Source organism: Amblyraja radiata, chromosome 31 (assembly GCF_010909765.2).
Source record: "Amblyraja radiata isolate CabotCenter1 chromosome 31, sAmbRad1.1.pri, whole genome shotgun sequence".
In the NCBI taxonomy this organism is placed as follows: domain Eukaryota; kingdom Metazoa; phylum Chordata; class Chondrichthyes; order Rajiformes; family Rajidae; genus Amblyraja; species Amblyraja radiata.
The window spans coordinates 2960595-2986402 of NC_045986.1; the positions used below are offsets into that span (position 1 = coordinate 2960595).

Sequence of the window (25808 nt, forward strand, 5' to 3'; positions counted from 1 at the left end):
AATATTTCAACCCATAGTTTCCACCATTGGGGAGCTCTCCTTTCAATACGTTTATGTGTAGAATGGCAACAATGTGGGACTGTGCAGCAGGCTGCTGAGTGCCTTACCTTGTACGCTTGCCTGACGCCTCCATTGTCTGCGATATTTTCACCCAGAGTGCTGATCCCACTTACCTGCGCGAAAAAGAATTGTCAGGATGAAGTGAAACATTACACAGCAGACGTGGGGAAGCTAAATGTGGCCAGCAGCTAGCAAAATAAATGTCATTTCTGTCAGTTCTATTGTCTCAGAGATACACAGCACCGTACACAGCCTTGATCAGCATGCTGACAAAAAAAAAGATTTATGACCAAAAGAAGTGCGACTTTGCGAGACTGTATAGAAGTTGGGATGTAATTTTAAAATTGTACAAGGCATTGGTGAGGCCAATTCTGGAGTATGGTGTACAATTTTGGTCGCCTAATTATAAGAAGGATGTCAACAAAATAGAGAGTACAGAAGAGTATTACTAGAATGTTGCCTGGGTTTCAGCAACTAAGTTACAGAGAAAGTTAGGTCTTTATTCTTTGAAGCGCAGAAGGTTAAGGGGGGACTTGATAGAGGTCTTTAAAATGATGAGAGGGATGGACAGAGTTGACGTGGATAAGCTTTTCCCATTGAGAGTAGGGAAGATTCAAACAAGAGGACATGACTTGAGAATTAAGGGACAGAAGTTTAGGGGTAACATGAGGGGGAACTTCTTTACTCAGAGTGGTAGCTGTGTGGAATGAACTTCCAGTGGAAGTGGTGGAGGCAGGTTCGATTTTATCATTTAAAAATAAATTGGATAGGTATATGGACGGGAAAGGAATGGAGGGTTATGGTCTGAGTGCAGGTAGATGTGACTAGGGGAAAATAAGTGTTCGGCACGGACTTGAAGGGCCGAGATGGCCTGTTTTCCGTGCTGTAATTGTTATATGGTTATATGGAAAGTGACTGATGTCAGTGTTTGTGAACAAGAATCGGCTGCCTGTGCATGACATCCCTCGGGCTTCATTCCTAATGGACGTACAAACGGATTTAAAATTAATGGATTGTCTTCATTCAAGTGACAAGCTTGAATAAAGATAATCCATTCATTAGGGAGCTTAAATGGAACAGACCATGAACTGGCTGATGCTCGAGGCAAAGGCATTTCTAGCCTGCTTGTTGGGCTTGTCAGGCCATGGAAAAGGCTGGGCATTGTCACCTGGTTGTGTTACAGAACCATTGAAAGCAGTCAATGCACAGACTTAGCCACATGGGCGTGCTCAACACCATTCCCCAGCCCTTTGCTCACAGGCCTGCTGGCGGTGGTCCCTCAAATGGTCATTCAGGTACTTTTCAGGTGACAAGCTACAGAACCCCGCCTCTCCTTGAGAGAAAGAACGTTCTCCTGAACTTCCCCTCTTAAATTTCTAGCAATTAACTTGAATCTATAACATGATGAAAAGGATGCTAGTTTATACCAAAGCCGGATACAAAATGATGGAGTAACTCAGCAGGTCAGGTGGCATCTCTGGAGAAAATGTATAGGTGACGTTTCAGATCTGAACTTTTCTTCAGACTTCTTACAGATCCCGACCTGAAACGTCACTATCCATTTTATCTAGAGATGCTCCCTAACCCACTGAGTTACACCAGCATTTTGCTCCTATTTTAAAATTAAATCTATGTTGCCCATCACTCATTTTCAGCTAAGAGAAATAGGTCTTCATTTTTTTACCGATGCTGAACTGTTCATTTTTTAATATACCTTATTGCTCATTTCTCACTGTCTTAGTCTCTGCCTCTCCCACAAGTCTGTCCTCAAATTTTAACTGGTTGTGTTAGAAATGTTTTAGTTGGACACATATATTAATCCCTGGTGCACTTTTATTTCTTCAAGACACTGGTGTCTCAGCAGTGATAATACTTCCACCACTGCAGGAACAGGCTGGGCATTGGACCCCGCACAAGGTGCTGTCCGTACATTGTGAAGTTCTCCTGAAGGATAGAGGGATTAGGTTGGGGTGAACCCCGACATCAGAAGGTGGGGGAATTACGAAACTTCAGGCAAAACACCATCACCGACATAACGGTTGTGAATGGAGAAGGACCTTATGGTTTAATGTGTAGGAAGGAACTGCAGATGCTGGTTTAAATCGAAGGTAGGCACAAAATGCTGGAGTAACTCAGCTGGACAGGCTGCATCGGTGGAAAGAAGGAATGGGTGACGTTTCGGGTCGAGACCCTTCTTCAGAATTTTCCCTCAAAATGACCAGAAGTAAATTAAAAATAAGTGTGAATAAATAACTTATTAACAAAGAGAACTAAATCTTGTTTATATGGTGTTTTTTCCATCCTCAGAACATCACTCGCCCTACAGTGAGTGAATTCCCCCCATGTGAGTTATACGGTAGGTAACATCTCACAGCTATTGACAGCTATTAGCTTGGTGGAAATTCCTCCACATTTAATGCCTTTTGCTTCCAACTAACAAAGTAAAAAGACAAAAGTAATACTCACATTCTGTCCCCCAGCTAAATCCCAGGTGTAGTTCCCATACTGATGCACCATGCAACCTGATTGCACTTTGAAATTGCTGGCTGAATAATTACTCCACCAATCATACATGTTGCCGTCCTTGTCATAGTTTCTTCCTAGAGGTTACCAAAGATAACAAAAAGGTGTTTTTTGTTGAAACAAAATCCTAATTAAAATAGAACAGCAATCATTCACAGTAATTAATACTACATTTGGAGATATTCTTTTGTCTATAAAACTAATTTTGCCCGCATATTACAGCATTGCCCTGGGCAAAGGAAAGAAAACCATCGAAAATGTAAAAGCAATGGGAATAGTATGTAATCTGCCAATAATAAAAATAAATGCAAATAAAAATAAGTTATTTAACCAAGCAATGACTTGCTTCGAGGCGTGGTTGCACAAAATGTCGGATGGAAAATCGAGAGTGTGGCAAATAGTTTGGAAGCTGCAATAAGATAATCGTTCTTCTGATGCCTACCATTGTCATCAAATCCATGTATGATCTCATGGCCAATCACCATCCCGATTCCCCCAAAGTTCAGAGCTTGAAGCTGGTACGTGCTGAAGAACGGAGGCTGTAGAATTCCAGCTGGAAACACTGTGAGGAACAAACAACTTGCTCCAGTATCAATGTCAAAACTGGCCACATATGTTTTGAAAAGCTGTTTCATAGTCTGCACGTTATGCAATAAACATTGACAGAATGAACAAAATTGGAAATGAAATAAGAAAGACGGCATAAACGTCAATTGGCAAAGTGGGACAGCTGGTGGAGCTGCTGCCTCACAGCACCAGAGACCCAGGTTCAATTCTGACCTCTGGTGATGTCTGTGTGGAGTTTACTCATTCGCCCTGTGAGCATGTGGGTTTCCTCTGGGTGCTCCGGTTTCCTTACACATCCCAAAGACGAGCGGTTTGTAGATTAATTGTTTGCCTCATTCTGGAGTTATTTTTTGGAATAAATTAGGACAAACTATTCCAAGTGACAGGGATGTTGGTAAACAAAGAACACAGAGTTAATGGGATTGGAAAGAATCAGAGAGGGGTTGAGGGATTGTTGTGTAGGAAATTGGTATTAGGACATTGTTATTACTGAAGGGGTTTGGGGAGCAGATTGAAAAGGGATAAAAGCTCTTGATGGGATAATCCTGCAAGACTGTGAGATGAGGTAAGGGTATTAATTGAAAGCTCTTTGTGAGAATCTCTGCAGACACAATGATCTGAGTGACCTTCTCCTGATACTACTCTTGAAGCCTTGACCTCTATTATGGAGCCAGGTGAACAATCTCTCTCTCAATGTCAGCAAGATGAAGGAGCTAGTCGTTGATGTCAGGAAGTGTGGTGGAGTACATGCCCCAATCAGCATCAATAGTTCGAAGTGCAATGGTTGGGAGCTTCGATGATCTGTCATGAACCAACCACACTGATATGAGTAGGCATACCAACTTCTTGAGGAGACTGAGGAAATTCAGCATGTCTCCAATGACTCTGACAAACTTCTACTAATGCATCATAGAATGCATAATGGTGGGTTGCATCACAGCTTGGTTTGGGAATTGCTCTGCCCAAGGCCACAAGTTGTAGATGTAGCCCAGTTCATCACACAGACCAGGCTTCCCACCATTGACTCCAACTACACACGCTGCCTCGGAAAAGCAGCTAACCGAATCGAAGAAGTCCCATCCGGATCATTCCTTCTTCTCCTGAATCCTGTCCAGCAGAAAGTACAGAGACTTGAAAGTACGCACCACTCGACTAAGTTATCAGACGTCTAAATGTTTTTTTATCACAACCTAGGATACTATCGAATTCATCTCCACCCCATTGCGGACATTGGGCTTTGTCTATGGAACTGGTGCAGGACAATACTGTGAACTATATTCTGCACTCTGTATCTTCTCTTGTACTCTATCCATTCTATTTGAGTTTGACTTGACTGTATTCATGTATGTCATATCTGATCCGATTGGATAACATGCAGAACAATGCTGTTCACCGTACGTCGGGACACGTGACAATAATAAACCTAAACCTATGAAGGTGAAATGGGATTCATGGTCAATGGTAGTGTGAGGGTGGGGATAGTTTAGGAGAGAGTGTGATGTGTGGATGGATTAATACACAATGAGGACGTGCGGTATGCACGAAGCGGCATCTTTAGTGGTCTGCAGCTCACTGTGACGTAGAGACATAGAGAGATACAGCGTGGAACAGGCCGTTCGGCCCAACTTGCCCACACCAGCCAACATGTCCCAGCTACACTAGTCCCACCTGCCAGCAATTGGTCCATATCTCTCCAAACCCTGTTCCATCCATGTACCTGTCTAACTGTTTCTTAAATATTGGGATAGTCCCTGCCTCAACTATCTCCTCTGGCAGCTTGTTCCATACACTTTGTGTGAAAAAGTTGCACTTTGTGTGAGATAATGTAGAACGGGCAATCGTTTTGTGTGAAAAAGCTGCTCATCCGTCTAGTCCTGGCAACATCCTCGTAAATCTTCTCTGCACCCTTTCCAGCTTGACAATATCTTTCCTATAACACGGTGCTCAGAACTGAACACAATACTGTAAATGTGGCCTCACCAACATCTATACAACTGCAACGTACTCAATATTCTGGCTGATGAAGGCCAGTGTGCCAAAAGCCTTTTTGACCACCCGATCAACATGTGACTCCACCTTCAGGGAGCTATGCACCTGCACTTCTAGATCCCTCTGCTCTACAACACTACCCAGAATCCTACCATTCACTGTGTAGGTCATGCCTATATTAGGCTTCCCAAAATGCAACACCTCACATTTTTCTGCATTAAATTCCATCAACCATTCCTCAGCCCACCTGGCCAATTGATCAAGATCCTGCTGCAATTTTTCACAACCATCACTATCTACAAAACCACCCACCTTTGTATCATCACATTGCTAATCTTAGCATGTATGTTTTCATCCAAATCATCGAAATGGATGACAAACAGTAATGGGCCCAGCACCGAACCCTGAGGCACACCACTAGTCACAGGCCTCCAGTCGGAGAAGCAACCTTCCACCATCACCCTCTGCTTTCTTCCATGAAGCTAATTTTCTACCCTGTGAGATTGTGACATTTCTTGGACCATTATGCAGGGATTTCTGGTCTTGGAGGAGACAACTAAAGGGCCTGTCCCACTTGGTGATTTTTTTTGGCGACTGCCAGCATCATTGACTGATGTATCAGGCCACCGAAAAATTTGCGGAGTGATGCGGCGTGACGTGGCGTGATGCGGCGTGATGTGGCGTGATGCGGCGTGACGCGGCGGTGACGTCGCGTGACATGGCGGTGACGTGGCGTGATGCGGCGTGACGTGGCGTGATGCGGCGTGATGCGGCGGTGACGTCGCGTGACATGGCGGTGACGTGGCGTGATGCGGCGTGACGTGGCGTGATGCGGCGTGACGCAGCAGTGACGTGGCGTGACATGGCGGTGACATGGCGTGACGCGGCGGTGACATGGCGTGACATGGCGGTGACGTGGCGTGATGCGGCGTGACGTGGCGTGTTGCGGCGTGACATGGCGTGATGCGGCGTGACGCAGCAGTGACGTGGCGTGACGCGGCGGTGACATGGCGTGACATGGCGGTGACGTGGCGTGATGCGGCGTGACGTGGCGTGTTGCGGCGTGACGCGGCGGTTACGTGGCGTGACATGGCGGTGACGTGGCGTGATGCGGCGGTGACGCAGCATGAGTACGTATTAACACGCAGAGTTTTTTCAAGTGTCGCAACATTATTTTTGTCGCCGCTGGATTTTGAAATGTTCAAAATCTTTTGGCAACACTGATATGACGCCGGCAGTCACCGAAAAAATCGGCAAGTGGGACAGGCCCTTAAAGCAACTTGAGTCCCCTGCTCTTCTATTGCTGCATCTCCTGCCACCCACCTCCTCCCTCCTCACTGCACAAGACTTCCCTTCCTCAGACATTAATATGGTTTTGTGGCTGGTTGCTATAAGGATGATCCAAACGGACCAATGATGGAACCATAGCAAACTGTCCGCTGTTTGCAGATAATATTTAACAGATTATTGTCATGCATGGACCTCCTTAACATCATTTCAAACATGTTTTACTTGATTTTTTAGGGGAACTCAGTTGTTTGCAGGCACTGAAACCAGCAATATTGTAGTCCACAAAAAATATGTACATTCATACACGTAAGATAGAACAGCTAGATACCTAATCCAATGTTCCATCAGAAGATGTTGAATATTGCAGGAGCACTGATGGATCTTCTTTACACCTGGATCAGTGCTAGTTCCCCTTCATAAATATCTGGTTGAGATGAGGCATGTAAAGCAATTGACGAGTAGTGAAATTGAACCCCACCCAGCACGGTGGCACAATGGTAGAGTTGCTGCCTTACAGCGCCAGAGACGCAGGTTCGATCCTGACTACGGATGTTGCCTGTACGGAGTTTGTACGTTCTCCCCGTGACCGTGTGGGTTTTCTCCGGGTGCTCCGATTTCCCTCCGTAGACGGATGGGTTTGTACATTAATTGACTTTGGTGAAGATTGTAAATTGTCCCTAATGTGTAGGATAGTGCTAGTGTACGGGGATCGCTGGTCGGAGCGGATCCAATGGGCCAAAGGACCTGTTTCCGCGCTGTATCTCTAAAGTTTAAAAAATATCCACTTGGCTTTGTATTTCACTGCTTAAAATAACCTAAACAAGAAAAACCTTAAAAATTCTTAATCACATTGTAACTGGTATGAATTTCACAACAATCTAATTATGACTTACCAATCTGATTGCGGTTCGGCGAATAAAAAGCGTTTACAACAGCAGCACCAATGATCCATCTGAAATAGAGGAGATGAAGATATTGTTGGGATCAGAAGTCTGGGCCTGGTTTTATGTGTTATTCATGTGTACTATGTTGGAAGGTTGCCTCATAAAGATTAATAGTGAGCATGGCTTCAAATTTCAAAGCCTCACACGCCTTCAACAGTGAGCCATGCAAATGGAACGACATTCAATGATGGGTACAACTTATTTCTAGCCCATTTTCCTGAAAATGTAGTCCTCTGACTACAAAACAGTTTCATTTCTACCATCATCCTCTGTGAGAAAATGTTGCCCCTCAAGTTCCTATAAAATCTTTACCCTCTCACCTTAAACCTATGCCATCTGGTTCCTGACTCCCCTACTCTGGATAAAAGAGTGTGCATTCACCCAATCTATTCCCCTCGTGATTTTATACATCTCTGTAAGATAACTCCTCAGCCTCCTGCGCTCCAAGGAATAAAGCCCTCGCCTGCCCAAACACTTGCTGTAGCTCAGGAAAGCTTTTTCGAATTTCTGAAATTCAAGAATGAAATCATGATCATTAAATGCAATTTGAACTGAGATCAATTAATTTCGAAAAAAAACGGAAATTTTCCTGGCTACATGCATCAGTGTTACACTGGACAGTATCTTGTGGACAATTGAATACATCCATGCTACAATTTCCAGCTATGCATACATATCCTGAATCATCCTATTGGAGCTAATCTTTCTACCATTACAATTTTACCTAGCACACCAGACTTTTTTTGACAGGAGTCTGTTATTCAGCATGCCTGTTAACTTGAGGGCAGCCCAGCAGCACACATTGAGGTGCCAGTTACCAGGACATGCAGGTTTGTGGGTTAACTGATCTCTGTAAATTGCCTCTTATCTGTCGGGAGTGGATGTGAAAGTGGGATAACATAGAACTAGTGTGAATGGGAGATCGATAATCAGCATGGGTTTGGTGGGCTGAAGAGCCTGTTTCCTGCTGTATCTTGAACATAGAACACAGAAAAGTATAGCACAGGAACAGACCATTCAGCCCAAAGTGTATGTGCTGAATATGATGTTAAGATAAATGTCTCACCTGTCTTCATATGACCCATATCCCTCCATTCCCTGCATATCCATATGAGGGAAGTAGTCTTTCAAAAGTTACTATATTTCTTAATAATGGTGATAGGCTAGCGATCAAATGGTCTGCCTGGGTTAGTTTTATATGCAGTCATTGAAATAGTTCCAGGATCATCCGCCATGGATATTCCTTTTTGTTGGACAATGCTAAAGCACTAATAAAATATGGTCTGCACGCTGGCGCAGCGGTAGAGTTGCTGCCTTACAGCGCTTGCAGCGCCGGAGACCCATGTTTGATCCTGACTATGGGTGCTGTCTGTACGGAGTTTGTACAGTCTCCCCGTGACTGAGTGGGTTTTCTCCGAGATCTTTGGTTTCCCCCTCACACTCCAAAGATGTACAGATGTGTAGGTTAATGGGCTTGGTAGAAATGTGAATTGTCCCCAGTGTGTGTAGGATACTGTTAATGTGCGGGGATCGCTGGTTGGTGCAGGCTCTTTGGCCGAAGGGCCTGTTTCCATGCTGTATCTCTAAACTAAACTAAACACTGCTTAGTACAAACTAAACTACACTAAATCATTTAAAAAGAATGCTGTTTATATGCTGTCAATATCCCAAGGTGCTTCACAGGAATGATATGGGACAACATTTGACACAGGGCCTCAAAAAGATACTGGCAGAAATCTTTCACTGCCTCAAAGGTGAAGGTCATCTATCCTGGGAGCTAAATTCCCAGCACTCTGGTGCTATGGAGTGCAGGATGGGGCCGGTCTCAGTACAGTCTGCACTGCACTCACAGAATGAGTGGTCTTGATGCTTCACTTCCATGCTCACAAGCTGCCAGAGATGTCAGTGCAATTAGGGTAGTCCACACTGGGTGACACTCACAAACATTGCCTCAAGTGGAAACAAATGTATATATTGTTAACAATTACATTTTAATGCTAAAAAGCACAGCCACTCATTACAAACAAAATTAAAATAATTGAACACAGCTTAAATAATAAAAGTGTGAAGAAGGGTCCTGACCTGAAATGTTACCTATCCATGCTCTCCAGAGATGCTGCCTGACCCGCTGAGTTAATACAGCACTTGGTGCTTTAAAAAAAACATACTCTCACACCTTTGCCCGAGCAGTTAATGTTTCCGATGGTGACTGCGATGCTTGCAATGTTTAAACTGGTTCAGGCTCAGTGGGCAGATGTTGTAGGAAGTCTGCAAATCTTGCCCTCCTGTTTGAGGAGTGCATGCTAAAGAGCAACTTCAGCCGTAGCTGGCACGGGCTAAGGGGAAGGTCCATGCTGACCAAGACCAACACGAGTGCTGGAATCTGGGGCTGGGTACCCAGAGAAATACGCTGGATTTGCATTGATAGCTTCCACATTTTGACAGATGATTTAACGCATGGTCAATGAGATGGAATGAGCTACCCGATAAAATGGTGGAAGCAGATACTTGAAAAGTATATGAATGAGCACTTAAATCACCAAGGAATAGTAATGGGATGCTGGACCTTCATACCAGCACCTTCAACTGCAGATGCTGGTATACACCGAAGATGGAGACAAAAAGATGGAGTATCTCAGCGGGACAGGCAGCATCTCTGGAGAAAAGGAATAGGTGACGTTTCGAGTCGAGACCTTTCTTCAGACATGGGATTGATAGAAGTGGGATGAGATTTAATGGGTACTTATATGTCGGCATGGACCTGGCGGGCCAAATGGTCTGTTTCTATGCTGCATGACTCTATGTGGATCCTAGGAGAGAAGAGAGAGGAAGAGTGTGACTGAACTCATGGGAGAGAATCTCACAGCTTGGGTCTTGGTGATTTGTGCTCTGGCAACATGTGGAAAGCAAAAGAAAATGAGTAATGCACAAGGGCCATATTTGGAGGAGTGTGGAGATCACGGATATTTAGGACTGTTGGAGGCTATAGAGAAAGCAAGGGTTAAAGAAGTGGAGGGATCTGAGGGTGAGGACTACTACATGCTCCATACTTACACATCTTGATCCACACGTTCCCGTAATCTCCTCAAACCCTTTTGTGCTCCAGCCTTCAGATTTTCAAGAATATTCTCAAAGTATTTGCCTTCACTGAAGTTTAACTGGATAAAGTAGAAAATGTATTATTGCTAAAGAAGGAACTGCAGATGCTGGAAAATCGAAGGTAGACAAAAGTGCTGGAGAAACTCAGCGGGTGCAGCAGCATCTATGGTGCGAAGGAAATAGGCAACGTTTCGGGCTGAAACCCAAGGGTTTCGGGCCGAAACGTTGCCTATTCCCTTCGCTCCATAGATGCTGCTGCACCCGCTGAGTTTCTCCAGCACTTTTGTCTACCATGTATTATTGCTATGCTGTTGCTACTTTTGCTGCTATTTTTGTTCAGTATGAACATGAATCTGTTGAAAGACCATGAGAATAGTGGGGATCTTTAAGCCTGCGTTAGTGAAATGTAACCTTGATAATGCTCCGTGGACCATCACTTCCACACACAAGCAATGATCACTCCGGTCAGAAACATGGTAAGGCAGGGATTAAAAAAGTGTAAAACATTTCCTACAACCTTGGAACCTATCCTATAAAAGATAATGGATTTATTAGATTAATTTTAATAAAGTGATAATCATTTTGTTCTGATAATGGTTGTAACAATTTTCATGAGCTGAATGAAACAAATATCTCATCGTTATTTCTCTAGTTATACTCACTTAATTCTGCCATTTCAAATCGTTTTTCTAACAATGGACTAAGTCTATTATATGCAGTTGGATCAGACCACTAAATGCCACTGACATGGAAGGATACAAACTCATTTGGCATAACATTGAAATGCAAAGATAAGGGAGTGAAATTGTTTTAAATAAAGGAGTATTTTATAAAGCGGTTGGAGAATAAAATGATTGTTCATCAAATTGCTAGAAAATGGCCAGATCTGAAGGCGGTGAAGCAATGTTACTGAACAAGCAATTTCCAGATCCTGATGGAGCTGCTGGTGAGGCCCGTACATATGGCTTGTGTCTACAAATGCCCAAACAAGGAACTGCAGATGCCGGTAATGGAGCAACTCAGCGAGTCAGGCAGCATCTCTGGAGAACATGGACAGGTGACATGTACAAAAAAAAGACATTAAGTGTCTCAATCAGTGTAAAGAAGGGTTCTGATGCAAGATGTCACCTATCCATGTTCTCCAGAGATGTGGCCTGAGCCGTTGAATTACTCTGGCACTTTGTGTCCTTTTTTTCTACAAATTCCTCTGGCTTAGACATTGCGTTTCACCCTCTTTTGATGCTCTTGCCCGGCTTCAAAACACACATGAATCTCCCAAATAAATTAATGAAACTGGGCAAATATATGAAAACAAATGTGGTGTCAATCCCTGAAAATTGCCTGACAGGTTAGATGATAAAAATGTGTGTTGGTACATTAGCTTGCATCAGTCAGGATATTGAGTGTGCAGCCAGGAGTTGGGTAGGTTAGTTTTACTCCTTGAAGTACAGGAGGCCTGAGGGGTGATCTTAGAGCAGTGTATAAAATCATGATGGGACTAGATAAGGTGAATGTAGAGAGTCTTTTACCCAAGGTGGAAGAATCAAGGTGAGAGGGACAAAATTTCAAAGGAGCCAGAGGGGCGACCTTTACACTCAAAGGGTGGTGGGTGTATGAGCCGAGCTGCCAGAGGAGATAGTTGAGGCAGGTACTATCTTATTTCTGTGTCTGGGCATCTGCATTCCTTGCCTTTCCATGTTGCATGTACAAGATGGGGCAGGCCAAATTGTAGTTATCACAGTATGTGGCTTAGAAATCAAATGAACATAGACTCTGTCAGTGAAGGGGGCTCCAGCGAATCATCTTAGATATTGTTAGCTGCCTCACCAATTGTCTGTTACAGCGGCATGGTGGCGTTGAGGTAGAGTTACTGTCATGCAGCATCAGAGACCCAGGTACGATCCTGACTAGGGGTGTTTGTCTGTACAGAGTTTGTACGTTCTCTCCGTAACCTGCGTGGGTTTTCTCCCACACTTCGGTTTCCTCCCACACTCCAAAGACGCGCAGGTTTGTAGGTTAATTGGCTTGGTACAAATGTCCCCAGTGTGTGTTGGGTAGGGTAGTGTTATTGTGCAGGGGTCGCTGGTCAGTGCAGAATGGTGTACAATTTTGGTCGCCCAATTAGAGGAAGGATGTCAACAAAATAGAGAGAGTACAGAGGAGATTTACTAGAATGTTGCCTGGGTTTCAACAACTAAGTTACAGAGAAAGGTTGAATAAGTTAGGTCTTTATTCTCTGGAGCGCAGAAGGTTAAGGGGGGACTTGATAGAGGTCTTTAAAATGATGAGAGGGGTAGACAGAGTTGATGTGGACAAGCTTTTCCCTTTGAGAATAGGGAAGATTCAAACAAGAGGACATGACTTCAGAATTAAGGGACAGAAGTTTAGGGGTAACATGAGGGGGAACTTCTTTACTCAGAGAGTGGTAGCGGTGTGGAATGAGCTTCCAGTGGAAGTGGTGGAGGCAGGTTCGTTGGCATCATTTAAAAATAAATTGGATAGGCATATGGATGAGAAGGGAATGGAGGGTTATGGTATGAGTGCAGGCAGGTGGGACTAAGGGAAAATAATTGTTCGGCACCGACTTGTAGGGCCGAGATGGCCTGTTTCCGTGCTGTAATTGTTATATGGTTATATGGTTATATGGGCCTGTTTCCGCGCTGTATCTCTAAACTAAACAGGCCACTGTAATTCCGACTCCATCTTATCTGCCTGGATTTCTTAAAGAATAGTTCCGGGCAAAGCGCACAGGGTCACATCCTCTGTCGGTCCATCATCACTCACGTGAGCATACTCCTGATCCAAACTGGGATTGTCCTCTTGCAGTATATAGTCTGGATATCCAATTTGCTCTTTTATTGCCATCGCCTTTGAGACATATAAATAGAAAGAGATGTTTAAAATAATTAGCAAGAGCTTTGGTCACTGTTTTACCCACCTGCATTCTCATACCCGCCATGGATTTTTCCAAAGGTTCTGTGCAGAGACTGGGATGATGCAAATCAGCTTCAGCAGCCCCCTGGGTGGGGCATCTGGTGAATGGTTCTGTAGAATGTGGGTTGTGCCAGCAATCTGTTTGTGTGGTGTTAGTCATTTCAGTGACTACGCAGTTGATAAATGTACTCAATGTATTAAAAATGAACTGCAGATGCTGGTTTATACCAAAGAAAGATAGATACAAAATGTTGGAGTAACTCAGCGGGGTCAGGCAGCACCTCTGGGGAGCAGTCCCAACCCAAAGAGTCATCTATCCATGTTCTCCAGAGATGTTGCCAGACCCACTAAGTTACTCCAGCACTCTGAAACGTCACCTATCCATGTTCTCCAGACATGCGGCCTGACCCACTAAGTTACTCCAGCACTCAGAAATGTCACTTATCCATGTTCTCCAGAGATGCTGCCTGACCTGCTGAGTTACTCCAGCACTATGGTAAATGTACTCTCCTTACAGTGAAATGAAAGACTGGCCATTTCTGGCATTTGTGATCTCATCTCCTGGGCTAACCCTCCTTCAGAATGTTGTTGGGTAAATTAGTCCTCATTGTCCTGGGAATGTCTACTCTTCACCATTCCCACCAATCATGATGTCAGCTTCATGTCAGGCTGGATCCTTCTGATATACATTCTCCCATTCGGCTAATCTACACCACCCACTCTCCCACCCACAAGTTATCAGATGCCTACAAAATTTGAGCCCCCTTTCCCCAAGTACCTAATCATCACTTCACCTTCTTCAGCCCCTGATCTGATAGTTGGTTGCCAACCTCCCCAGGGCCTGATACAGGTTGCTGGACATGCTGCCCAGGTCTGGTCCTCACCAACACTCAACACTCCACCTCTGGGTGTTAATCTTAGCCTTGCCCTGACCTGCTGGTCCTGATGTGGTGCACAAGCCCTCTCTTCAGACCCAGCCCCCACAATGCACCTCAAGGGAAGCACTACAATTACAGTGCAATCGTCGGGTGAGGCAGCATCTAGCCTGTGAGTCACTTCACTCAAGAATAGCACAATGTTGCTGTGGTCACGGGGGTACTTCAATATACAAGTAGACTGGGAAAATCAGGTTGGCACTTGATCCCAAGAGAAGGAACTTGTAGATTGCCTACGAGATGGTGACTTAAAGCAGCTCGTGGTTGAGCCACCAGGGAAAAGGCAATTCTGGATTTGGTTTTGTGCAATGAACCAGACTTGATTAGGGAGCTTAAGGAGGCAGTGATCATATGATGGATTTGAGAGGGAGCAGCTGAAATCAGATGTATCAGTATTAAGGCTGAGTAAAGGGCCTGTCCCACGGGCATGCAACTGCATGTGGCAAGCGTGACCTAACGTGATCGCTTGAGCCGTATGGCCTCGCGGGGCCGGTCCCACTTTGATTGCCGGAGCCGTATGGAGTTGTGTGGAGCTGGTCCCGACATCGCGCGGGGCTCCGAAAAACTGACACTGTCCAAAAATTCTGCGCGGCTAATGGCCTGCCGGCCCGCAACCGCTTTAAGGCCGTATGCACCGCCTCGACGTGCGTGCGCAGGGTCTTGACGGCGTACGCCTAGCGCAAACTTCCCGCGGACTTCGCTCGAACTTCACGTCAACTCGTACGGGATCACTCGACCTCGCGCGGCCCCCGATTCCGGTTTGGTCGCGCTCGCCACATGCAGTCGCATGCTCGTGGGACAGGCCCTTTAAGGTAACAACATTGGGTAAGAGCTGACTAAAGGTAATTGAAAAGGGACCCTAACAGGAATGACGGTGGAGCAGCAATGGGAGGAGCTTCTGGAGTAACTAGCAAGGAAGGCAAATGCATTTCCTTTCCAGAGGATTCGAATATAAAAGCAAGGATGTAATGCTGAGATTTTGTGAGGCAATGGTAAGGCCATATTAGGAATATTTTGAACAGTTTTGGGCCCCATATCTGAGGTAGGATGTGCTGGCATCAGATCGGGTCCAGAGGAGGTTTACGAGAATGATCCCGGGGATGATTGGTTTAACAAATGAGAAGTATTTGATGGCTCTCGGCACATGACCGCTGGAGTTTAGAAGGATGGGGGGGACATCTCATAATGAAAGGCTGAGATAGAGTGGACGTGGAAAGGATGTTTACAGTAATGGGAGAGTCCAGACCCAGAGGGCACAACCTCAGAATAAAAGGATGTACGTTTAGAATGGAGATGAGGAGGAATGTATTTAGCCAGAGGGAGGTGAATCTGTGGGATTCATTACCACAGACGGCTGTGGAGGCCAATATATTGGGTATTTTTAAAGCAGATATTGATGTTTTTAATTAGTGAGGGCATAAAGGTTTATGGGGAGAAGGTAGAGATGGGGTTGATGGAAAGATAGTTCAGCCATGATTGAATGGTGGAGTCGGCTAGATGGACCGAATGGCTTAATTCTGCCCCTATGTCTTATGGTCTTAATGTATCTCACTCTCCGAGGGCTTAATTGGCTGAAAAATTGAAGATCCTCATGGTTGGATGCCTCTAAGAGTAGAATAATGAAAATCAGAGAAAAATAGATCATCCTGGTTGATTTTTCTCAATGTTTCCATTGTCACTTTTTGCATCGGTTGCCCTAGTTGTGTTTATCTAATGCAGGGTTATTCAGGGACCATCCTTCTCCACAATAGCACGTGTGCAGTTATTAAACAATCCATTACATGGCCTCAGGAATCTGCTTTTTTTCCCCCCTATGAATAAATGTAAAGAAAAAAAATAAAGCCTTGAGCTAGCATCGTCCTGGAACCAGCACAAATCTATCCACTATCTCACTGAATGGAACATTCTTCTGAATTTATACCACATGCCCAATAACCTTCAGCTTTTGTCAGGAGTTACAGCTGTAAACTAAACACAGTGAGCAGACACTGACCTTTTCTTGTGCTTTCTGCTTCGAAGCTGGATCCATCCATTCTAATTCGTCCAAAGTTTCAATGAACACTTCTCGGATTTTATCAATTAAATCCTTCACCTGAAGATGGGAAATGTTTTCAATAAAAGATGCCAATAATAGACAACACAATCTATGAGACAATAATTATAAGGTCATAAGTGATAGGAGCAGAATTAGGCCCGTCAAGTCTACTTCACCATTCAATCATGGCTGATCTATCTCTCTTTACTAACTGCATTGTCCTGACTTCTCCCCATAACCGCTGACATTTATCGTATCAAATAGCTGTTTAACTGTAATCTGGAACTGATTGGCACCTCTGGGTCAGAATGCTGATACCAAAGGTTTTGGCCAGAACAACAACAATGACGCAAAGTACAGCAAAGAGATGGAGAACCTGGTGTCATGGTGTCAGGTCACCAACATAGCCCTTGGCATTATGGTTCACAGGTGCTTTATTTTTCACATTTACAACTGCAGAGTGAAATTCTTTTTGCATATTTACACATTCGGGCACCACCATGTTTTGGCACCATTTCCATCACATTCTCAGTCTGCTGGAGCAGTTCCTTGATCCCAGTAAACTCCAGGCTATTGAAGGGACTTCCTCCGTCGCCTTCGGATTGGCCCACGATACAACATTCCTTTCCTTGCCCTGCCATCTCTGTGTCCCGGGGACCCCTCCGACTGACCTTGAAGGCACTGGAGGCATTACCCAGGCACTAACGGCACCACCCAACAGAAGCAGGATGAAAGAGCAGGTGAAGTGAAGAAAGTGAAGGGGTGAACACAACCCTCAAGTTATCTGTCATCAACTTCTTAGGATTCTCATATCATCAGCAACCTAACCTGGTCCCTGCACAGTGATCAAGAAAGTGCATCAGCGTATTTACTTACTGAGACCATTCAGTGTGAGTGGTTTCTCTCAAATAGCTACAGATTCTCTATTGAAAGTATTCTGACACGATGTGTCTCAGCCTGGTGTTGCAACTGCTCTGCTCTTGACCACCTGACCCTGCAGAGAGTGGTGACCACAGCCCAGTCCATCACAGGCTCATCACTTCCTCCCATTCACTCCATCCTCACGATGGGGTCAAATAGGTACCGCCCACCAAGGATAACTGCTCCCCTGGCCATTCCCTTTTCTCTCTTCTATTTTCAGGGAGTAGAGGTGCTTGAAAGCCTGGAAGCCAAAGTTTAAGGCAGCTTCTTCCTCACTGCTATGGACTCTAGAACCAATCACCCTCCTTCCTAGAGGTGGTGCTGCGTACTGCCACTCTTAACTCCACCTCGTTCAGTTATTCCGTTATTGCACATTATTTTGTACTGCTTGAGGTTTGCACTACAATCTCGCACTAGTTCGCAGGCTGTACATGTTGTTGTGTTTTTCATTGGTGTATTTACGCTGCTTATTTACTCTGCGAGTTACATGTGAACAGGAGGTTCATTGCAGCACTGTGAGAGGGCAGCACTGCTGGAAATGCCATCCTTTAGAGAAATGGTATCATGGAGGGCTGACAGCGGAGTTCATAAATACTAGGAGATAATTAGGCCATTCGGCCCATCAAGTCTATCCTGCCATTCAATCATGGCTGATCTAATTTTCTCTCTCAACCCCATTCTCCTGCCTTCTCCCCAATAACTCCTGACACCCGGACTAATCAAGAACCTGTCAATCTCTGCCTTAATAATATCCATTCACCTGGCCTCAAAAGCCATCTGTGGCAATGAATTGCACAGATTCACCACCCTCCAACTAAAGAAATTCCTCCACATCGCCTTTCTAAAGGTACGATCTAAAGGAGTCAAATCTGAAGCATTAAAGGGCCTGTCCCACTTAGGTGATTTTTTCGGCAACATGGTCGCGGGGTGACACGGGGTGAGGCCTGTATTGTCACGAGTTGCCTCCTCAAGTGTCGTAACTGTTCTCTTGTCGCGTTTGATTTTGAAATGTTCAAAATCTTTCGGCGACAGTGGGCTTGACGTTGCCGGCCTTCTCCTCTCGTAGGTTGTCGCCAGGATGTCGTCAGGATGTCGCCAGGATGACGGCAGGTGATGTTGGTTGTCGCCGGGTGCTGACTTTGGTGAATTCCATTGGCGATTACCTACGTCAACCAGCAACAGGTACTGGCGACTGAATTGTCTTCAGTTGTCGCCGACAAGGTCATTGCTTGTCATAGTTTGTCGCAGGTGGACGTAGATTGATTTCGGTTGTCACCTGTGTGGTGGTAGATTGTCGTGGACATTGTCATAGGTGGGGGCCCAGTCGCTGCTCTTTTGGCGACCTGCTACGATTGTGACAGTCGCCGAAAAAATTACCTAAGTAGGACAGGCCCTTAACTCTGTTTCTCTTTCTAGTGATGATGCTTGACTAGCTGAATGGTTCCAGCACTTTTTGTTTTTATCTTACATGACTGCCCTGTTTATTTTTGAGCAATGTGGATGAATGGTCAGGGCATGAAGATGTATGGCAGGGTGGCGTAGTGTCTGAGATCTTGACTGCGCTGCCTGAGGTTGTGGTGGTGGCAGCAAGTACTTGTATAACATTGAAGATGAGAAGGTGGCACGGTGGCCCAGCAGTAGAGTTATTGCCTCACAGTGCCAGAGATCTAGGTTCAATCCTAGCTACGGGATATACGGAGTCTATACGTTCTCCCCGTGACCTGCGTGAGTTTTCTACAGGAGCTCTGGTTTCCTCCCACACTCTAAAAGCATTCAGGTTTGTAGGCTAATTGGCTTGCTATAATTATAAATTGTCCCTAGTGTGTGTAGGATAGTGCTAGTGTGCAGGGATCTCTGGTCGGGACAGACTCGGTGGGCCGAAGGGCCAGTTTCTGCGCTGTATCTCTAAACTTGACTAAAATGCTTTATGAGCATTTGATGTGTTAGAACTATTTGTGACCATGGAATAGATGGCAATGGGCTGACTGCAAGAATATGGGATATGTATAGATGTGTAAAAGGCCAGTATGGACAGAGTGGGCTGTAGGTACTGTTTCCGTGGCTCTAACTCAACAGTATCTGAAGAGATGCAGGGAGTTTTCCCAATGTTCTAACCAACATAAGGCCCTTAACCAACACAATTATAAGTGTACAATGGGATGTGTTTCTATTTGCTTGCAGTGAAGAACTTCATCTCCACTGCTCTGTACAAACATTGTTGATGCTGTACCACCTGCAAGTCTCTAGGTGTAAATATCACTAACAATTTGACCTGGTCCATTCACAACGATTATACAGCCAAGAAAGTACACTGACACCTTTTCTTTCTAGGATGACTGAGGATATTCTTCATGTCCCCAATGACTCTTACCAGCATCTACAGGTGCACCATAGACGCTGGGTTGCATCACGGCTTGGTTTGGGACCACAAGAAACTGCAGGGAGATGTGCATGCAGCCCAGTGCATCAAACACTGGCCTCCTCACCATTGACTCCTTCTAGACCCTGCTGCCTCGGGAAAGCAGCCAACACTCACTCACACCTCTCTCGTTGGGCAGAAGATTCTCTGCAGCTGTAACACTAGATTCTGCACTCTGTTAATTCCCTCCTTTGCTCTACCAGTTGTACTCTTGAGTGTCATGATCTGCCTGGATAGCCTTCATACCAAGCTTGTCACTGTATCTCTGTACACATGGCAGTCATAAACCAGTACAAATACATACCATTCTCTTACTCTCGCCAGCAAATGCCTCCCTGACATAAAGGGCTCCCACTGCATTTTCCATGTTGCCATTGATGTAGCTGGCACATTCTCGCCACCGTGCCTCTTCCACGCTGGTACCATACAATGCCTGCGGTAGTGAATCAAGAAGAATGTAACTGTTATATTTATAAAGATTGATCACCGTATTTTGCATGATGTCTTGAAACAATTCAATGGTATCAGTTGTAACATAAATCTATGAACATAAAACATTAGTACAGGTGTCAGAGGTTACGGGGAGAAGACAGGAGAATGGGGTCAGGAGGGAGAGATAGATCAGCCATGATTGAATGGCAGAGGATGCTTGATGGGCCGAATGGCCTAATTCTACTATTCCTTATGACCTTATGATTAGAGAGGCAATATTATCTAACTTGGTTCTAGCGAACAGTAAACGTGAATGTAGATGGAGATGTCTGTTTCCCTGCTGTATCTTTCAATCCAATTCAAATCAAATCCTTCTGAAGTACAGTACATTTATCATTTGCATATGTGAGGTATTCCTGTTGCACACTAGGAGGTACAATCAATGACACAGCAGCATTTAGCGTCATAGGATAGGATAACAAGATAGGATGCAGCAATGACAGTCACAGATTGCTTCTGTATCTTACTCCACGGAGTCACCATGTGATCAAGCCACATGATAACTGAAATTCAAATTTGGAAAGGAAACATTGAATTGTAATTCAAAATAGAAAATGTGGACATAAAAACCTTTATAAGAAGCAATAAACTCGAATATGAAAGAAAAAAAAAAACCAGATGCTGAAAATCTAATTCAAAAACAGACAATGCTGGAAATACTCAACAGGTCAAAAGAGAAACAATACCAATGTTTTGAGTCTGAGGAAGGGTTTTGGCCCGAAACGTTGTCTATTTCCTTCGTTCCATAGATGCTGCTGCACCCGCTGAGTTTCTCCAGCATTTTTGTCTACCTTCGATTTTCCAGCATCTGCAGTTCCTTCTTAAACACCAATGTTTTGAGTCAGTGGTTGATTCTGACCTTCTGAGTATTTCCAGCATTTTCTCAATGTATAGAGCTTGAATGTGCTAGAGCTAACACTCATCATCGCTTCTGATGCATTGGAATCTTTTTCCTTCATCCTTTAGGTCGAAGCAACATTGACCAGCACATTATATACTGTTTGCTAAAGAGGGCAGCGAGTCGACTGAGACCTTGGTACACAATGGGCTAGAGAAGGAAACAGGAATGAAGGAGAGAGAAAATGGTGCAAGGGAATCAAATTAGACAGAGAAAAGAAGTTACAGAAAGGGAAAGGTAAGATGCAAGCGTGTCAGATGCTGGAGGGGACTGCTGCTTATGCTGCTGAAAGTGCAGCAGATCAAACTGAGCAACCACTCATGGAAACATAGCTCCCAGGCACGGCCTGCCACATGCGGTTTTGTGTTTACAGTCACAATAAACTGCATGTTCAACTCACTGGATTTTCCATCTTGCTTTGAGCTATAAACTCATCAGCTTACACAAGCTGTTTGACGACATACTCTGGTGTCTGAGACCATGCAAATAGGAAGATGATAATGGGCCAAAGTTCTTTGCTCCAGGCTTAACAATGGCCTTTCATCTCCTCACTCATATCTTAATTGAAGACATAATGCGCAAACGTCTGCAGAGGCTACTTTTGTATACACAGGATATACACAGGATATACACTTGTAAAATCCCTTAGTTATAACTTAATACCTACTGACTCAACAGGGCATGATCATGTAACTGATTCCAGCAGCAGCTTCTACTAGTCTGATTTGACAAAGGATTGTGGCCAAAATCTAGCACGTCTTCCATCATACTGCGCAGGAGGCCCAAGTTCGATCCTGACCTCGGGTGCTGCCTGTGTGGAGTTTGCATGTTCTCCCTGTGACACATGGGTTTCCTCTGGATACTCCAGTTTCCTCCCATGTCATAAAGACGCGTTGGTCTGTAGGTTAATTGGCCTCTGTGAATAACCTCCAGTGCGTAGGGAGTGGGTGAGAAAGTGGGATAACATAGAACTAGATGGTCAACGTGGATTCGATGGGCTGAAAGGCCTATTCCTATGCTGTATCACAAAACTATACAAAATAGTGTCTGATCTATCGCATTTTTTATTGTGTTAAGGGCCTGTCCCACTTACGCGACCTTTACAGGCGACTGCCGGCACCCGTGATAGGTCGCCGAAATTTTCAACATGTTGATAATTCAGCGGCGACTGGAAAGACGCTACGACTCTTTGGAGACCTCTCACGACCATAGGAGACCTCTCACAACCATAGGAGACCTCTCACGACCATAGGAGACCTCTCACGACCATAGGAGACCTCTCACAACCATAGGAGACCTCTCACGACCATATGGATACACCCGTTACACATTGCTTCCTACTAATAATGTGGCCTTGCATCGGTTTGTCACTTCCTTGGATCCCCTTGTTCATTTTCAGCGACCTGCTATCTATGACCTTGACAAAGACCTTGTTAAAATCCATGACAATCGCATTAAAGGCACTGCCTTCACTGATCTCCCTCGTCACTATCCTCCAATAATTGTACGTTTGTACATTCTCCCCTTGACCTGCGTGGGTTTTCTCCGAGATCTTGGGTTCCCTCCCACACTCCAAAGATGAAGGTTAATTGACTTGGTATACATGTAAAAAATTGTCCCAAGTGTGTATAGGATAGTGTTAATGTGCGGGGGGTCGCTGGTTAGTGCGGACTCGGTGGGCCGAAGGGCCACCTTTCTAAACTAAACTAAAACTGTGCAGATTATTCCAGTCCCTCCGATAGCAAATTCTCATCAACTCACGATGGAATTCTGCAACTAGGCTTTGTTAATTTTGGTGATAAAGTAGAAATGGAGACCAAACTGGTCATTCGCCTGTAAAGTAGTGAGAAACAGAAGTGAACATAGACCAGTACAGCACAAGAACAGGCTCTTTGGCCCACAATGTCCATGCTGAACATGATGCTAAGACCATCTGCCTGCACATAATCCATATCCCTCCATTCCCTACATATCCATATGCCCATTGAAAAATCTCTAAAATGCCTTTATTGTTCAGCCTCCACCACCTCCCCTGGCAGCATGTTCCAGGCACTCGCCATGTAAAAAAAACTTGCTCTGCACATCTCTTTTAAGCTTTGTCACACACACACCTTAACCTGTTCACTGTCAAGTTTTCTTTTACAATATTGCCCATGACCCAATTGTACTCGGCAGTGGCACTGAACAGGTTAAAGCTATGCCCTCTAATATTTGATTTTTCCATCCTGGGAAAAAGGTTCTGACTGTCTACCCTATCTATGCCTCTCATCATTGTATCTGCTTCTGCCATCAGATCTTCCTGTAGGTTGGTAGAGAGAGTAGGTTGCTTGGGCTCAGGATACCGGTATGAAAATTGGTGAGTTGAGTAGTCCCAGCAGTTAAATCAGTTAAATGCATTATACAACAGTATCACAAAGAAATCTTTCACCATGGCTGACAGCATAGTTTGGCTTTGAAAATCACCAGATCTTGTTGCGTTAAACAGGCATTTAATACAATTCATCCTGAATGCCTTCCAGTTAAACATCACAGAACTTATTTATAGCAGACAGAGAATGGATAAGAATGGATCTGTCAAAGGCAGAAAATAATGAATCCTTGTTTAGTGGAGTTATGGGCGACATTACTGCGTGGGATGTGCTTGGTATTATAGCTTGTAATTAAGATAAATGACTTGGACGGAAACAAAATGGTGAGTTTTTGGTGGCAAGGGTGGGGGGGGGAACAATGGGATTGAAGGAAGAAATGCATTAAAGTGGGGTTGAACGTGTAGGCAAAGTGATGGGTGAAGATGAGAATTAATGGAAGCGAGCATATCTATATTACTTAAAGTCTGATCTTGACCGCTTTTGGCCCACTGTGCTGCAATTTCCGACAGAACGCCGCCACCTACGGCCGTCATTTTTGGCCACCTCGCTCAGAGCCCCCCTCCGCCTTACGGGTGCGGAGGAGTTTTCCCATCGATGACAAATCAGAGAGATATTAATGTTTTTTAAAAATTCACAATTCTCTCTGCTGCCCCTGCTGGAGGGAGGGGGAGGGACTATAAAACCAGGAAGTGGTGTGCCTCACTCAGTCTCTGCAAGATGGATGAAGCCAAGGGCCATGTCTCTCTGAGCTCTGAATAACACTGAATAAATGTCTACACAACTGTGAGTCCCCTTAATGTGATTTAAAAATGAAAATATGGTTTGTTTGAAGTAAAAAGGCACTGCCTGCAAATGGTTTTTTGGGTGCTTTGGCTTGAAGGTGAAAGGCACTACTTACTGCAAATGGTGGCTTAGGTGCTTTGGCTTGAAGTTGAAAGGCACTACTTACTGCAAATGGTGCCTTGGGTGCTTTGGCTTAAAGTTGAAAGGCACTACTTACTGCAAATGGTGGCATGAAATTGAAAGATTAGATTAGATTAGATTAGATTAAACTTTATTAATCCCCTTATTCAGGGGAAATTCTGATGTCCTTGCAGCACACTAATAAAAATACAACATAGCATTCAAAAATAAGTTCAACACAAAAACATCCCCCCACAGTGATTCCCACTGTGGGGGAAGGCACAAAGTCCAGTCCCCATCCTCTTGTCCACCCAAAGTCGGGCCTATTGAGGCCTCCACAGTCACCGCCACGGCGCCCGATGTTCTCGCCGGGTGATGGTGCTCCGGCGTCGGGAGAACCCCCAGCGGCTTGGGGTGCCAGGAACGGCCGCCTTCCCACCGTAGACCACGGCTTCCAAGCCAACAGACCGCGCCGGACGGAGCTCCGCACACTGGCGATCTCAGCAAGAGATCCCAGGCTCCGGGATGTAACGTTCAGCGTCACAGCTGGCCGCTCCACAGAGCCGCGGCTCCACAATGTTCTTATCGGCGGTCCCAGCATACTGGAGTTCCAGCGCGGCGACCCAGGAAAGGCATTGCCCGCTCCGCAATAGCGCCCCAGCGCTGCGCCGCCGCCAAAGCCGATTTTCTGCGCCGCCGCCAAAGCCGATGTTCTGGCCAGGTCCCCTCAGGGAAACATCGCTCCAGGACCCGCTGGTAGGCCGCAAGGAGAGGTTGAAGTCGCTGCTCGGAGGAAGGCAACCCCTCCGACCAGGTAGGGACTCGAAAAGCAGTTTCCCCCTTCCCCCCCACCACCCCCCACACATAAAAAGATTAGGCCCCCTGACTACACACTCAACGTACTAAAAATAATAAAATAGAAGGAAAAAAAACCGTACAGCTGCAGGATAGGCAGCCGTTCAGGACAGCGCCTCCTCCGAAGGCGCTACTTACTGCAAATGGTGGCGGGTGCTTTGGCTTGAAGTTGAACAACACTACTTACTGCAAATGGTGGCTTGCGTGCTTTGGCTTGAACTTGAAAGGCACTACTTACTGCAAATGGTGGCGTGGGTGCTTTGGCTTTAAGTTGAAAGGCACTACTTACTGAAAATGGTGGCATGAAGTTGAAAGGTACTACTTACTGCAAATGGTGGCTTGGGTGCTTTGGCTTGTAGTTGAAAGGCACTACATACTGCAAATGGTGGCTTGGGAGCATTGGCTTGAAGTTGAAAGGCACTACTTACTGCAAATGGTGGCTTGGGTGCTTTGGCTTGAAGTTGAAAGGCACTACTTACTGCAAATGGTGGCTTGGGAGCATTGGGTTGAAGTTGAAATGCACTACTTATTGCAAATGGTGGCTTTGGTGCTTTGGCTTGAAGTTGAAAGGTACC

General features: G+C 45.1%; 1 protein-coding gene across 1 annotated transcript in view; it reads right to left on the reverse strand.

Moving 5' to 3' along the window:
* The window catches only part of mmel1 (membrane metalloendopeptidase like 1), a 124321-nt gene that overhangs the window by 17487 nt on the left and 81026 nt on the right, over positions 1-25808 (reverse strand). Inside the window, exons 13-20 of the mRNA XM_033048585.1 lie at positions 20021-20149; positions 16335-16433; positions 13257-13340; positions 10428-10531; positions 7323-7381; positions 3026-3145; positions 2527-2660; positions 108-173 (exon numbers count right to left, since the gene is read on the reverse strand). Of these exons, the coding sequence (XP_032904476.1) occupies positions 108-173; positions 2527-2660; positions 3026-3145; positions 7323-7381; positions 10428-10531; positions 13257-13340; positions 16335-16433; positions 20021-20149 (795 nt within the window). The remainder of the gene's footprint in view (positions 1-107; positions 174-2526; positions 2661-3025; positions 3146-7322; positions 7382-10427; positions 10532-13256; positions 13341-16334; positions 16434-20020; positions 20150-25808) is intronic.